Source organism: Falco peregrinus, chromosome 2 (assembly GCF_023634155.1).
Source record: "Falco peregrinus isolate bFalPer1 chromosome 2, bFalPer1.pri, whole genome shotgun sequence".
Classification (NCBI taxonomy): domain Eukaryota; kingdom Metazoa; phylum Chordata; class Aves; order Falconiformes; family Falconidae; genus Falco; species Falco peregrinus.
Window position 1 is genome coordinate 38053631 of NC_073722.1, and position 14724 is coordinate 38068354.

General features: G+C 52.0%; 1 protein-coding gene and 1 long non-coding RNA gene across 11 annotated transcripts in view; one reads left to right on the plus strand and one right to left on the minus strand.

Annotated features, from left to right (window-relative positions):
- The window catches only part of LOC114012756 (uncharacterized), a 35121-nt gene extending 25085 nt beyond the window's left edge, over positions 1 to 10036 (minus strand). Inside the window, exon 1 of the long non-coding RNA XR_008745697.1 lies at positions 1986 to 10036. This is a non-coding gene — a long non-coding RNA (uncharacterized LOC114012756). The remainder of the gene's footprint in view (positions 1 to 1985) is intronic.
- DCTN1 (dynactin subunit 1) overlaps positions 1 to 14724 on the plus strand; it is an 84589-nt gene that overhangs the window by 38016 nt on the left and 31849 nt on the right. For 5 of the 10 annotated variants that reach the window (XM_055795341.1, XM_055795342.1, XM_055795348.1 and 2 more), the window contains one exon: positions 724 to 744. The exons of 3 other annotated variants lie outside the window; for them this stretch is intronic. In XM_055795341.1, coding sequence (XP_055651316.1) covers positions 724 to 744 — 21 coding nt within the window. Of the gene's footprint in view, positions 1 to 723; positions 745 to 12264; positions 12845 to 14724 lie in introns of those variants that run through there. 2 more of the 10 variants (XM_055795350.1, XM_055795351.1) reach the window with 2 other exon arrangements.

Genomic DNA, 14724 nt, shown 5'->3' on the forward strand with positions numbered 1-14724 from the left:
ATTCCCTCCTCTGCTCATGAGGGCAGTGTGCTGAGCTGGGGGCCTTTGTGGCGTGACTGGTTGGTTCTGTGTTTGCATCTTTTGAGAAAGGTATCTGAGAAAAACAAGGAAAGTCAGAACGGGCTCCTTGGGGATGCTTTGCCCTGCGCAGCCAGGGAATCCCGTGGATTACAAAAATGACAAAGGATTTGCAGGAAGGTGTAGAGGTGCCACCAGCTTGGCCTGGGTTCTCCTGCTCTGCTAGCATTGCCCCATAGCCCACCTACACTAGAACAAATTGCTGCCCAAAGCACCAGGGATTCCAGGTTTCAGTCAGCTGAGCACATTGGTTAATTTTTCTTTGCCAGTGCCGATGGCTACCGTTAAATTAATTTCTTTTCCTTTGAATATGTCCTGGCAGCTCAAAAGATTCTGTGCTGGAGGAGTGGAAGGTGGATCAGTGACACTGGAGCAAAGCTAGTAAATCAGTGGGTTGAAACCAAGCCCTGTTGTCTGCTTTCCTCTGTTAAGCCTTCTTATATTTATTTAAATTCACCTGAATGTATTTTTCTTTCTGATGGTACATGTTTTTGCAGCACAATGACTTTTTAAGAAACGTTCTCTTCCATGAATAGCTAGCTCTGAAACTTGTGATGTCTGAAGAGAAAGCAGATCACTTCTCATCACCGCCGTTGATATGATGTGAGCTCTAACTTTGTACCCTTTTATTCCCTCTTCATGCAGCGTGGAGTGAAACCTAAAAAGGTGGTGCTTTTTTGACAATTAATCTGTGTGTTGCCGAGTCTCCTGGCCGCATGAAAGGCCCTCCAGTGCATCCCAGTTCATTGTCACCCATTGCTGCTGTGCCTCCATCGTACCGTTGCATGTTTGCTCATTGCATGTGCTCCCCTTTGCCGGTCCCCAGCTTGCTTGGAGAGCGAGAGGTAAACGCAGCAAAAGCCATTGCTGCTGAGCCAGACCACAGCACAGTGGGGTTTGCATTGCAGTGTCGCTGTGGGAGGGAGGCACTGAGGCTGGCAGCCCAGCTTTATGCTTTGCGCTCAATGGTAAGGTTTTCTGCTGTTCCAGTTAACCACAGTCGGGTTTTTGAGTTACTGGGTGCCGGTTGCTGTGATAACCCACGGGCTGTGCCCAGCGTCGCTCCCGACTAATCTGCGTAGAGCTTTTACATCGACTGACCGTCAGTTTCTGACACCAGAGAGCCAGCCCATGTATTGCAGCTTCCACCTGAAGGAGTGACTGGTGTGCCTCAACTCAGCTTTTGCCGCCTTCTGCCTTCTCTTGCCTGTAACTAACAGTTTAATATAGTGTATATTCCCCAAGCTGTGGGCATTGGAAGCACCAGCTACATGCTGAGTGCTTTACATGCTGTAGGAATCATAAGCAGCGCTCCCTCATGCTTAGGGTCTGATGTGGAAACATGGAAAACTCTAGATTTGTTTCAGTAACCAGGTGTGTTATCACAGGGCCATTACGTGGCCTGTTACTGGCCAATGTACAGCAGTTTTCTACACAATACAAGGTAATGCTACGGAATGTATTTTCTCACGAGCAGTGTTAATCTGTAGCTCATCAGTGGTCAAACCAGGAGCCACTGCAGTGAAAGAACAAACCCCAGGAGTCTGGAAAAAGATACCATGCTGCTGAGAGATACACTTTGGTGACTTGGAGGCGAGATACTGTTCTGCTTTTATAGGATACTTGCCCTCTCCTTGGGCAACAGCTTCCTATGCTCCTACCAAATTAAGAACACCCCACAACCAGCTTGCTTGTAACACTTATCAAAGCCAAAAATCTTTTGTATCACTTATTACAAAAATGAAGTAAAACTACAAAGCTCTTGGCAAAGAATCACCATTTCCTGTAGGCTATTTGGGGAATACTTTTTTTTTGCCGTGGATATCTTGCCAAGAGAAAAGCAAATCTGGCCACTTGAGACTTGGAATGGGCACAGTATGAGCACTAGAGAGAAAGTGATACCGTACCTGCTGAGTTCTCGGCGTGCGCAATGCATTTCCTGGTATCTTTGATGCATCCTTTCTTTCCAGCCACTTTCATTTTGATTTTTGGGTGGAGATCTGATCCAGACAGCAGCATTTGTCCATGGAAAGTCCACAGGCGAGGAGCAATGCAGAAGCATAAGGAAGAGCTGCCAAAACACTGCAGAGGGGTGGCTGGGAACACCTACTTCAGGGTGCCCCCTCTCTCCTGTCCCCCTCTGTCAGCCTCTGGTCCAAGGTCTCTGCATGTCTCTGGGGCTTTACAGGTGTGTGTGCATCTGCGCCATGTCCTGGTCCTGCGAGCTCTTGTTGCCCGTTTCGCATCCAGTTCTGACTTGCACCCAGCTGTTCGTTGTGGCTCTGCTGTGCTCATAGGGAGAACTTCTCATTTTGAATGTTGTGTTTCTTTACTTTCCTGTCGCCGTTCCCCATGGTTTCCAGGCAGTTAGGTTGATTGCAGGCTACTGTACGTACGCTGCCATCTGCTCAGAGCTTTAGCTGTGTATTGCTTTTAAGAGAAGTGGTTGTATGAGAGTAGCTGTTCAGAGAATCCTTCCTGACTAGCGATGCATGGAGACAGGCTTAGACAGGTACATCACAACTCTTCTCGGAGGGACAGGCCAGTGCCACGTTTTTGCTGATGCCACCTCATAATTTAAATTTTTTGGCCTTTAATAAATCTGTCAGCTCTCCACCCCCCTCCTTTACAGCTCTTGACCTTGCACAAGCGTGTGAAAATTGCAGTCCAGTTGGTACAATGACAAAGTAACTAACATAATTAGCAGATAAATCCTTAGTTGTGAGATTAGGGTAGCTCTTTGCATGTTAAATATAGACTTTAATCATATTAAAAGCTGCTGCTTGCTGTTTTTTGTGCCAGATGGTCCTTAACCTCCCAGCTATTGTCCCTCTCTGTTTGCCTTGGTTTTGCAACCATTTTTGGGCTCATCTGGAGCAGGACCTCTTGCTGTTGAGGTCGTAGCTGTTCTGGCCTTTGCTGTTGCTTGTATGGCCCATTGCTGGGGAGGGAGCCCCACGGGGCTCCAGGGCATGACTGGCAGCTGCTGGATCATCCCTGGGGCCGCACGAAGCTGGAGGTGCTTCCCGTTAGCTGTGATGCAGCGGAGCAGTGTGGGGTGTTGGGGGTGTCGTTCTGCACGCAGGCATCTGCCTCGTGCACCTGGCTGGGGCTCGGTGGCAGCTGGCGGCTGGTCAGGAGCTGGTGGGCCAGGCCTGGCACAAGGGGAGGTGCTGGCCTGTCTCGGAAGGGTTTGCTGGTGTGCTGCATGGGGTGGGAAGAATACCAAATGTCTGCTTAAAAAGCAGTGAGACGGTGTTCCTCTGCTAATTTTGGGAGTGAAATGGGCTGTGAGCTCCTTTACCACCTCTGTGCCACCAGGGTTGACGTTTCACTGCCTGTACGATGGTCGAGCTGTGCAGAGCTCCAGCTGGAAGGGACATGCCCCATGGCCGTCTCTGCAGCTCCCTGGTGAGGCAGGCTCATCTGCAGTGGTTCCTGCTTGTGGTTGGAGACCCCCAGAGATGCTGAGCGCGGGGAGCCCCAGGGCAGCGAAGCAGGGGAGCAGGTTCCCAACTGGAGGCAGGTGGGAGAAGGGTGGTCCCACAGGGCTTGTGGGTTGTGTTTGCAGCAAGCTCAGAGCTGAGTGGCAGTGAGCCCTTCTCCGGAGCGGGAATCATAGAGTCGTTTAGGCAGGGAAGGACCTTTAAAATCATTGAGTCCGACTGTAAACCCAGCACTGACAAGTCTGTTGTGTCCCTGAGTGCCACATCTATGTGTAACATGCGTCCAACGCTGTCCCCATATGCCTGAGCTGTGTGACCATGATGATAATTCCCTTGTCTAAGGATGCTGTCTCTCACCACAGGTCACCTGTCCTGTAACAGCATTACAGTTTGATGCCTGGGGTTCCCCTCCCCCGCCCCCAATGGATTAGCTTTGTCCAGCTTCAGTAACATTCCTGTGCCTTTCATCATCCCAGCTGGCATTCCATGTGCTGGAGCTGGGTCTCAAGCGTGTTGTTTTGAGCCCCATAATGAGTGTGGCTTCATCTCCCTTCTGCTGGGCGCTTGATCTGGCTCTGATTCTCCCTTGTCCCCTTGGATGTTGTGCCCGGCCGTCAGCCGGGTTCAGCGGCGGTGCCTCCATGCAGGGAGCAGATGGCGACGAGGGCACGGGGCAGTCTGGTTCCAGATGGTTTCTTTTTAAAGAAGAGGGGCCAACCCAAGCCCTATTAATCCTTTAAAGGAAAGAGTAATCCGATTATCTCATAAAACGTGCCTCGCATCTGAACTGCCGAAAACACGTCCTAGGAAGAAGGGGTCTGCGTGGACCCGTGCCTGACCTTTCACGTGGCTGGCGGCCCCCTCGGCGGGCTGCCGGGCTGCCGCAGCGCTCCGGGCCTCGGAGGGACGCTGGCCGGAGCTGGCGGCCGGGTCCCTGCCGCCGAAGGGTGCTGGTTTTGCTGTGACTCGAGGGAAGGGCCAGCCGAGGTAGGGAGCTGGGAGCTGAGCAGCATCTGGCGCCGCAAGCTGGTGGTACCGTGTAAATGAGCCGGCGTTAACCCTGGCAGCATCGCGGGCTGCTCCTGCTCCGCACCCAGATAAGGTTCAGCAATCTCCTTATCAGTGTTGGTGCTGAAAGCTCCTTGTTATTTCGCATGGTTTTAAGATAAATAACTTCCCTTGCATACCGCTGAGCGTCTTTAAAGGGCAGCTCTGAAGCACCCGATGCCTGCTTTTTCTGTTGTTAAATTGCATTTTCTCTGCTGCTCCTGCTTAAGAGGGTAGCTCCGGGAGGTGCGTGGCCAGCCCCATGTCGCTGTTTGTCGAATCCTGGATGTGGAAAGAATTCATATATTCTAGATGTAGAAAACAGAGATGTGCATTAGCAGAGGAGCTGGTTCATTAGGGCAGCTACTGCCCTGGCCCCCCCTTACTGTAATATCCTTAATTCTCTTAACTAAATGTTAAATCTCTTGTGAGCTTTCATGTGACTCCTTCAGCAATATATATGGCACTTTGTTCACTAAGGGGCTTACAGATGCGAATCAAAGTTGCTTTTGTCTGAGAATACTTAATAAATATGTGAGCCTCTTGCCTGACGAGTTTGGGTAACAGTAGAAATTGCACGTTTGAGGGGAAGCCTCCATCCCCTGGGCCGACCCGGAGCTGGGAGCTGGGGAGAGTTTCTACTGGTGCTTTTGAATGCCTTCAGATAACTTAAAAGCCCTCTCTGTATAAATTGGCTCTTGATCCAGAACAGGCTTTACCATGATATACTCACGCTCATGAAACACAGTGGGTTTTCATTAACGTAGGCTATTAGAGCTTTTTAAAACACTGCTTGGAAACGCTTTTCCTGCTGACACCATTTGCCTGTCTGCAGCCAGTGGAGGAGGGGATGCTGGTGGGATCCTGACCCCAGCTCTTGAAGGTGTCCAGATTTGTTTGCTACCTTGTACTGTCCATAAGGGCTCTGCGTAGGACCTGTAGGAACCAAAAGGCAGTTAGGTTTGGATACTAGATGTGTTTGCTGAGAATTGTTTCTGCGGATGCGGTACCAGCCTCTATGACAATGCCATCCTTTGTGGACTGAAGGGCTGACTCTGCTGACCTCAAATAAGTTCTTTCTCTGCTAGCTCTGAAGAATCATCGTCAAAGCTGAGGAGGAAGGAGCTAGCTGGTGATGGGGCCAGTGAGCTGCCTGGTACTAACAGGCTGATTTGTTAGTGGGAAGGTGTGACCCACCTCGGCAGAGCAGCCAGCCTGAGCGTGGATGTGGTCAGAAGGCTGGTGCAGATCCCCAGAGCGAACTCTGAGCATCCCTGAGGAGCAGAACCAGACCTGATGGTGAGCAGATCCTTGCACCAGGCCGTCACAGCAGCAGGTGTCTTGCAGAACTATTTGCCAGGTTCGGGTGTGATCACCAACAACAGGTTTGGGAACGGAGCTGAGAGCGAAAACCCAAGTGCGAGGCAGAGAGGGTGACCACGGCCAGCGTGTGAGCGGAGAGCTTGAGACTGATGGTCTCTGCCTTGGTGCCCCAAACTGGCGTCTGTGACTTCTCTGGACACTCAAGGTTTCATTTTAGGAAAAACTACTTGGCATGGGGAGTTGGGAAGCACCGCTGGGACTGAGATCAGTCTGTGCTTGGTAACGAAGTGCGTGCTCAGGCGTGGTGTGAGTGGGTGGCTGCCCCTGGTGAGCCACCTCTGCCCTTGCACACCTCATGCCTTTTGCCAGCTCAGTGCTTCATGGTGTATTTGTTGAGTTGTCTCATGTGGGCTGTGGTTGAAGTCCTGTAACACCGAGCTCTGATTTCTGAGGACACGAATCCAGTTGGGCTCTGGCTTCAGTTTGTATTTGCTGGTGTGGAAGTCGTGGCAGTGTGTGTCTGTGTTGGCTCTGCCAGGAGGCAGGTGGTAAGTGGCAGAGCCCATGTTGCCTTATGCTGCAGGGTGCCTCCAGCGCACTGTGTGTGTGCGGGAAGCATAACATGTCTTTAAATTCCCCTGGGAAAGCCTCAGCAAGCCTGCACCAGCAGTCTCCTTTGGGATCATGCGGTGCCGTTTGCCTTTGAACAACAGAAAATGGTTAACTGCTTGAAAAGGAGTGATTTTAATCTAGGCTTATGTGAAGGATGGTACCATAAAAACTAGGCTAACTTGGTACATATAGCTATCTGGATAAATTCTGTTCTTATTTAACTTTGCAAATGGGAGCAGTGTCTGTTTGCCTGTCAGGGTGCATAATATCCCCACCACGTTTAGCGCCTTGTCTTAGTAGGGTCTGTAGTAATAGGACAAGGGGCAATGGTTTTAAACTAATAGAGGATAGATTTAGATCAGATATTAGGAAGAAATTCTTCCCTGTGAGGGTAGCGAGGTAGCAGACTGCTGGCACAGTCTGCCCAGAGCAGCTGTGGATGCCCCATCCCTGGCAGTGTCCCAGGCCAGGCTGGACGGGGCTTGGAGCAGCCTGGGCTGGTGGAAGGTGTCCCTGCCCGTGGCAGGGGGGTGGGACTGGGTGGGCTTTAAGGTCCCTTCCAACCCTTCTGTGATTCTATGGTTGCCTGGATGTTTGCACCGGGCTGTGGCTCCCTGGAGCTGGGCAACTCCCCACCACTGGAGGGTTCCCACCTTGGGACATGGCTGGCAGGGTCCTGGGTGGAGGGTTCCCTGCTGGCTCTGGGGCTCGGCACTGCCTTTGGCACAGCCTGTGCCTCTTTCTTCCTGGCTTTTGGTTACCTGTTGTTTGACACAAGCAGAAGCATGTGGCTCCCATCCCCGTGCGGGCACAGGGCAGGTCTGAGCTGCCTGTTCTGTACCTGCAGCGCCGGTGTGGAGTGCTGCGGCATCCGGACTCCTCAAACCCCTTCTCTTGGTTAACTCCTGAAATCCGCTGGTTTGTCCCAGCACTTCAGCTCTTGAGAGTTTGCCTAAGCATTTCCTTTTGGCTCTTGGTCTGAATATTTAGCTATCTCTCAGCTCATTAGAACATTATCTAGCTTGTTTTAATAAATTGCTGTGGGGACAGAGGCATTTTCTTGAGGCTGATTGTTTTTTTCAGCCCATCATGCATAGGAAGTACCAGAGGTCAGTGTTACCACAGCTGGAAGCGACTCCGTGCTGGAGGGGCCAGTCTGTCCTCACTGTTTATCTTCTGTAGCCATTTAATTTTTTTTAATTTGGGTTTTTTTCTTGCAGTTTAGGAATTGTCAAAGGTTGAGGCAGCCCCATATGTTGCCAGAAGCACCTTTGTGAAAACTTAAACCTACGATACATCTGGAATACAGCTGTCAGGTGCTTTTCGCTCCCTAACACATTTTGCAAAGTTTTCCCATTTTTGCTGTGCACTTAAAACAGTGGAAGGTACATTTGTCCCTGCTCTGGGAAAGAGAACATGCGTCTCTTCTCAGGGTTGCTGTTGCTCTCTCCTGGTTCCCCAGGAGAGCTTCATGCTGGACATAGTGGTGGTTGGGTCAGAGGCCTTGACACGGATGGGTTTCCTGTTACCAGGATCTAGGGAGCATGCTAGGCAGGCTTTTTGACAACCGTCTTCTGCAGCCAAAGGTGTCAGGAGGTTGCTGACCTGACTGGTGCCAAGAGATCCTGCGTACCACCACCATAGCCCAGCCCCTAACCTGTGAGCCTCTCCTTGGAAGAGGAGGTGCTGCCTCGAGGGGGAATGCCAAGAAGGATGCTTCCAGTTTTGCCAGACACCCACAAATTCTTGACGCTGTTTGAAAAGAGACAGTCTTAACTCCTTGGAGGCTGCTGAAAGCCCGCCTATGCTCTGGGAAGACAAACTGATGGGGAGGCAGAAGTAATCGCACAAGAGCCAAAGTTTATGTGTCCCCACTGAGCACTGCTGAAGTCCTGCCTCTTTCACCAGCGTGTCGGGCAAGGAGTGTGGTGGATGCTCTGGCAGCCTTCTGGAAGCTGGGTGGCCACATCCAAACTGCACGAGAGGGAGGACAGCAGCCTTTGTCCTGAACAGAGGAGTCACTGCGGGTACAGCACACCATGTGTGTTACAGAGGATCTTGACTGCAAAATGTGGGCGGGTTGGGTCCCGGGTCTGGCGTTGGGTCGTAGATCAAGAGGGGATGCATCACTGAGGATGCCAGTGATCGATCTTAGCTGCTGGTAGAGGAAATGTTTGAAGTATTAGAATAAAGTGATGTACCTTGCTTCCTACATTGGTTATCTTTCTCCCTCTTTTTGTGGGATATCTGCATTTGCTCCATGACTTAATCCAGTGGCACAATCTTTTATCCCATGGGAAAATCTCACAAGCTGCACCCTTGTTCTGTGTTTGTCACCCAACCATGTGCTGTTTGAGCTGCTGGTTAAATGATGATTAATGCTCTGGAAAAACTTCACTGGTTAAAACCAAACCAAACCAAAAACCAGGACCTGGAGAGTCTTAGAAGGACTGAAGACCCAGGCTGACTGACCGCCAGCTCTGCAGCAGGAGTCGCTGGTTATCACTGCTGTGGAGATGGAGCGGGCCCCCACCAGCATCGGTGTTTCTGTGCCACATTTGCTGAATCCTTGCACTGTTCATGTGCCGCCTGGGCCCTGGGCAGCATTTCCCCGTGGTGGCAGTGGACAGAACCAGACTGCATCTGACTCTGGGCACAAATGCCGTCCTGGATGATGTTTCAGCACTGGGAGTTCTCATCCTTTCTTTCAATCCAGCAAGACACCAGCTTTTTCCCCCCATGAAGTGGAGCCGCCAGCAGTGATCTGTACCATCAGCCCCAAAGGCTTTTGGGCTGCGCTGAGGGGGGTCAGCATGCAACCCGTCTCCAGCTGGCACTCGTCAGTGTTAATGTGTAATGAAACCCAGGCTCTGCCATCCTTTTTATGCGATTGATTGGAGTGTGTAACCTGAACTCGGCTCACTAAGTGCTTTTCAGTTGCCCCAAGGACTTTGGATCGAGCCTAATGATAAAACGAGGACATGGGCTGACGCGTGTGTGATTCAGCTCCTGGCTGCTGTAGACGGTCGCCTTGGTTGGTCTTCACAGTGGTTTGGAGCAGCAGTGATGGAAATATTTTGGGCATATAGATGATACTCAACTCCCAGGTTGGTTTTTTTGTGAACTGGCATGAACTTTGTGCAGACTGTCAGTGGAAGTCTGTACCTGCCAGTCTGTATTTCCATAGCACGGTTGCAGACCACTTGCTACAACGCTGGAGGACCCAGAAGGTTGGATTTTGGAGTGTCACCGTAGAGTTCAGACACGCTGTTTATTTTTACTGACAAGTATTGAAATAACTTTCAGAGCAACAATATTGTGAGAGTTTTTAGTCTATCAAATGGAATAAAACCCCGCTCTGCATGAGTTTCAAGTATGAGCCTTATAGGGTAGAAAATTACAGATGTATAATTAATTACTGAATTTTGGGCTATCTGAAGTGTCCCTTGGGTCTCTTAGAAAGCATTCCTGATTTTTGAACTTTGGCTGGATGGAAAGGGCAGAAAAATTGGAGGGGAGCCTTGGTCTGCTTGGCTCCCGTCCCCACTCCCCAAACCTCTGTGCTTGCATTGTGAGTGGGCTGTGGTGCTCGGACCCCGGTGTGGCAGCACTCTGACCCCCAGGTGGCAGCCCCTCTTGCCTGCCTGAATCTGGGTTGTCCTGTCCCCATGGCTCTTGGCTGGCTCTCTCTAAACCGTCTGGCTCTGCTGTTAAGAAATCAGTTTCCCAGCCTAATTACTCCTGGTCAGTTGTTACATGTGGTTCATGTTGTCCTTTAGCTTAAATAGCTTTCCTCTTTGCTCGCATCTGCCCCCCGGATGTAATTGCAATGCAATTGAGCCTTCACTTAGCCTTTATTTTGCTACCTTGAGCAGGGTGAGCATTCCTCATCTCTTGTAGGGTCATCCTGAAGGCTTCCTGCAGCACAGGGGGAGCGTAGGGCTGAGGGGAGCTGCGGGAGCTCTGCTGGGCCACTGTGGTGGTGAAGCAAGGTGACGCCCCTCCTGCGGGCGCTGGGCACCGCAGCTGCCACCTCCCCTGCTTGCCCACCTGCTGCTGTGGTGGGACCGGCAGGGGGTCCCTGCATCCGGGGGCACCTTCCACAGGAGGTGGCTTTTGTGCCGTGGGCTGGTTCCCATGGGAGCTGTAGCTGTGGGGTGTTTGTGGGGGGGGGGTCCTGTGGCAGTGGGGGATGTGGCTGTGCCGGGGGGGAACACGTGTGGCCGGCTGTGCCCCTTGGATGGGCACAGCAGTAAGGCCAAGGAGAGGGGGCAGCCACCATGTGTTGTCATGTCCCGTTGCCCACCCCCCCCACCCCCCCCACCCCCGATGCCTCCCCGGAGCAGCGCAGGTTTATTTCAGTCTGCTCAGTGCCTTTTCCCCCTCCCAGGGAAACACTCAGGCACCTGGAGCGCGCTTGGTTGTTGTAGGGCTGGCAGTGTTCTTCAGCTCTTCTCGACTGACGCCAGCCTCTCTGTCCAAAATGCTGCTTTTTAGTCTGAAACTTCCTGTCCTCTGTCTCTGGAGAAAATTAACTTAATGGGCCATTGAAGAGGGTGGCTTTTATGGTGTTAGAAGAGTTTTAAGGGTCTCGTAAAAATGCAGATTTTTATTTTTAGAATATATATTTACACACATCCCCCCCATACATACATATCTATATACATATTTTAAGACTCTCAACTTTCAAAGCCTAAGTTGAGGGAGAACATCTGCACAAGGCACCGTAGGTGTTTGCTTTCCCAATTCAGGTGTTACTCAGAGATCAAAACCCACTGCAGATAATGGCTCGTGCAGTTGGGTGCAGACTGTCGGCAGCATGGCAAACTGCAGGACTGCCTCTGGCCTCCAGGAAATCTTAACCTGCTGGTGAAAGCTGCCTTTAAATACTTTTTCCAAGAGGTTACAAAAAATGCACTGAGTGTCCTTAACCACAAGAGGTGAAGACATTCATTGTGTGTGGACAGTTATGAATTCATGTACTGTTTAAGAAGAACAGCTGCCGCTGTGGGCGAGCCCGCTCAGCCCGAGCTCCTCGCCTGCCTGGTGCCTTAGTGTGGAGGTATCGGAAAATAATGGAATTGAAATGGGAGTTGTCAATACTGGAAGAGAAGGTCCATGTTCACATACACGTAATATACGGAATAAAAGATGTGCGTGTATGGAAGAGGGACTGGTACCCGAGGGGCCAGGATCTCCAGTGTGCAGTGGGGTCAGGGCACTGAGACTCGTGAAGGGTTCGCAGTGAGATCTTGCTCTGAGTGTAGCCAGTTGCTCTGGCATTTAGAACCCTGCGCCACAGCTGTGGTGGGGCGCTGGGCCTGGGACAGCAGGGGTGCCAGCAGGAGTTCAGGGTTTGCGCTGGGCAGCCGTAGCAGGGCTCAGACGCGGCCATCCTGCTGACTGGCCGATGGCCATGCCGGGTGCTGGCACTCGAGGGCAGGGGCATTTTTAGGGCAGGGGTTCTCTGAGGCCGTTCCCCGCCGTGGGGTTTTCGCTGGCATCCTTGGCTTTGCAGGGTGCACCGAGCTCCTCAAAAATAAGTCCCCTGGTTGGCAGGAGGCGTGTAGCCGGGGCCAAGCTGGGTGGCTGCAAGGGTGGGAGTCGGGCTGGGTGTTGAATGGCAGCGCTGCAAGATGGACGCAGCTCCGCACGGACATCTCTCTGTCTGTCCAGGCTCGGCTCTGTCCATCTGTCCGGGCTCAGGGGATTTACTGCCTGCTGGGCCGGCGTGGCTGCGGCGGCGCATAGGCACGGGGCGGGCTGTCTGCGGGCAGGGGAGGTTCGTGGGGGGCTGTGTGGATGCCGAGCGGAGGGATGGAGATGGCTGGACCAGCAGGCGAGGCGGCCGAGCCGGGGTGTTGCTAAGCTACTGAGGACCCCTTGCCCAGGAGGAGCATCACCCGCTGCCGCCGGCTCGGTGCAGCATCCGCGGCGCGGGGAGGAGAGACCCACCGGCGGTGATGTAATGAGCCACCGGGGCGGTGGTTGGAGGCTCCGGCGGAGAGAGGACGAACGGCCGCGGCTCCGGCGGCTGGCATGGGCCCCCCGCGGCCCCGGCGCATCGCAGCCCCGCTGAGCAGCCGCGTCCATAGCAGCTGGCGCTTCGGGAGAGGCATTTGCTGGATTATCAGGGCGGATGGCGAGCGGATAGAGGGAAGCTGCAGCCATTTGCAAGCGCTGCCAGGCAGCCCATACTCCCGAGACAGAGCCGCCGAGAGCCGCATTGTTGTGACCGAGTGTGCTAACAGTCTCTCTCTGCCTCCCTGTTTCCCTTTCTCTCTCTCTCTCCGTCTGTCTTTTCTGCAATGATGAGGCAGGCCCCAGCGACACGGAAGGTACAGTCTGCTGCTGTATCCACACCGTCATTGCTAACGCTGCTTCTGAACGTTCCTTGTTTTGCTTTATTTTTTTTCTGGGTTTTTTTTTTCCCTTTCCTTTTTTGTATGTTAATGCTGCTGAGCTTTAATTGTGAGTTTGACTCTGTTTCAGGTGCCTGTGGACAGACAGGGTGGGGGGAGGTTGGTGAATGAGAAAGCAGCTTTGTTTAATGTCTCGCTTTTCCTTTCAAGTTTCCGTTCAAGTAATTTCTCCATTTCACCTGTCTGTGCCTGTGTTGCATGCAGCATCTCTGCAGCTCGGCTGGAGCACGGACTCCGGCGGCTTCCCTGCTGCCGGAGGGTGCTGGTGCTTGGCTTGTGGAAGTTGCATGTTAATAATAACATTTTTCCTACCTTAGCGACGCAGGCTGTGCCGTTCAGGTCTGCTTTTAACATTTCCAAAGGTTGCTCCTATCTGGATTCCCTGTCAAGCTGACGTTTCTGCAGGTTACAGCATGGACTCTGGTTTGTGCTCTGGTAGTGTCCTATATGTTTATTTTTAGCATAACCAGGATATCACTGTTCAGCTTGGAGAGAAATCCTGAGAATTTTTGCTTGATCCCAAAGAAGAAGTTAAAATAAAAATAACCAAAGGCACAAATGTGTAACTTCACCAGCCATGCTGTGTCAGCGAGAAGACTTTGCCGTTTAATTAATGTTACAGTAAACGCTCTTGATTTATGGCTGTGGTTGGTTGAGCTGACCAAATGCAGTGAAATACTTTGTTACGCGGTGATTACTTTAGGAGCTCTTGTTTAACCCACTTCCAAATGAAAAGTTTTACAAATGCTGATTTTCCTCTGCCTCCAGCGGAAGGGTGGAGCGGAGGGTCCAGCCCAGTGCTCCACACCCTGTCTGACAGGCAGTTTTACAAATCTGACAGCTGCTTGATTTAATCCTGCTTTTCCTGTCATTTCTTCCCCTCACACATGCCGTCCCCATTCAGGATCGTGCCTGTGAGAGAGTGCATGTGTAAGGTGTTGCTGATGTTTAAAATACAAAATTTCTGGTAGCGTATGCCCAGCAGTAACGCAGGTAATGTCACCCTGGGAAAAGCAGCCCGAGGGAGCTTGTCCTCCAGCTGGTGGAGTGCTGTGGGGGAGCGACAGCATGGATGCCAACAGGTTCTGTCTGGAGAAGGCTTGGTTCCTCTGAGAGGCTGAGTTCCCTGATGGTGAGCTTGATGGTGTCCTGCCAGCTTGGGCGGGCAGCGCTGACCTTTGCTTAGTTAATGCCCAGCATCGACTCTGGCAGCTGCCAGCCCTGCTCAGAAGCCCCATGCTGCCCACCTCCACCCGCTGCTGGAAACCCTTGTGGAAACTCTGTGGGAATTCTCTGCAGGAGCAGTTGCAGTCTGAAAAGTTCTGCTTTTCTGTGCCAGAAGCCCTCAAACTTTGTCCAGCAGAAGCATTTAGTAACACAGTACCAGTCCTGCCTGGTGTAAGGTGACGTTGATACAAGTGTGCTAGTCCGTACTCATGGCAGTGCCAACGTTCAATGCTTCCTCCTGGGTCTGGGTTGGGACTCCTGCGCTCAAGAGTGGAACCGAGTTGGGAGGGACCTACAGGACCTGCCATCTGCAGCCCCATGTTCAAGACGGGTGATGCCAGCTCTGGGGCAGGCAATTGTTGGTAGCCAGGAGGAGTTTTACCAGAGCTCTTGCTGCTAGAAGCAAAGTTTGTATCCGAGTGCATCTGTTTGGAGCCTCAGATGCTCTCCTCACTCCTGAGTGCAGGACATGCCAAGGGAACAAAGGTTGTATAATGTCATCAAATATTTATGCAGCAGCATTATGCAGCAGAGTTCAGAACCGCCAAATGAAATATTAATAGCCACAG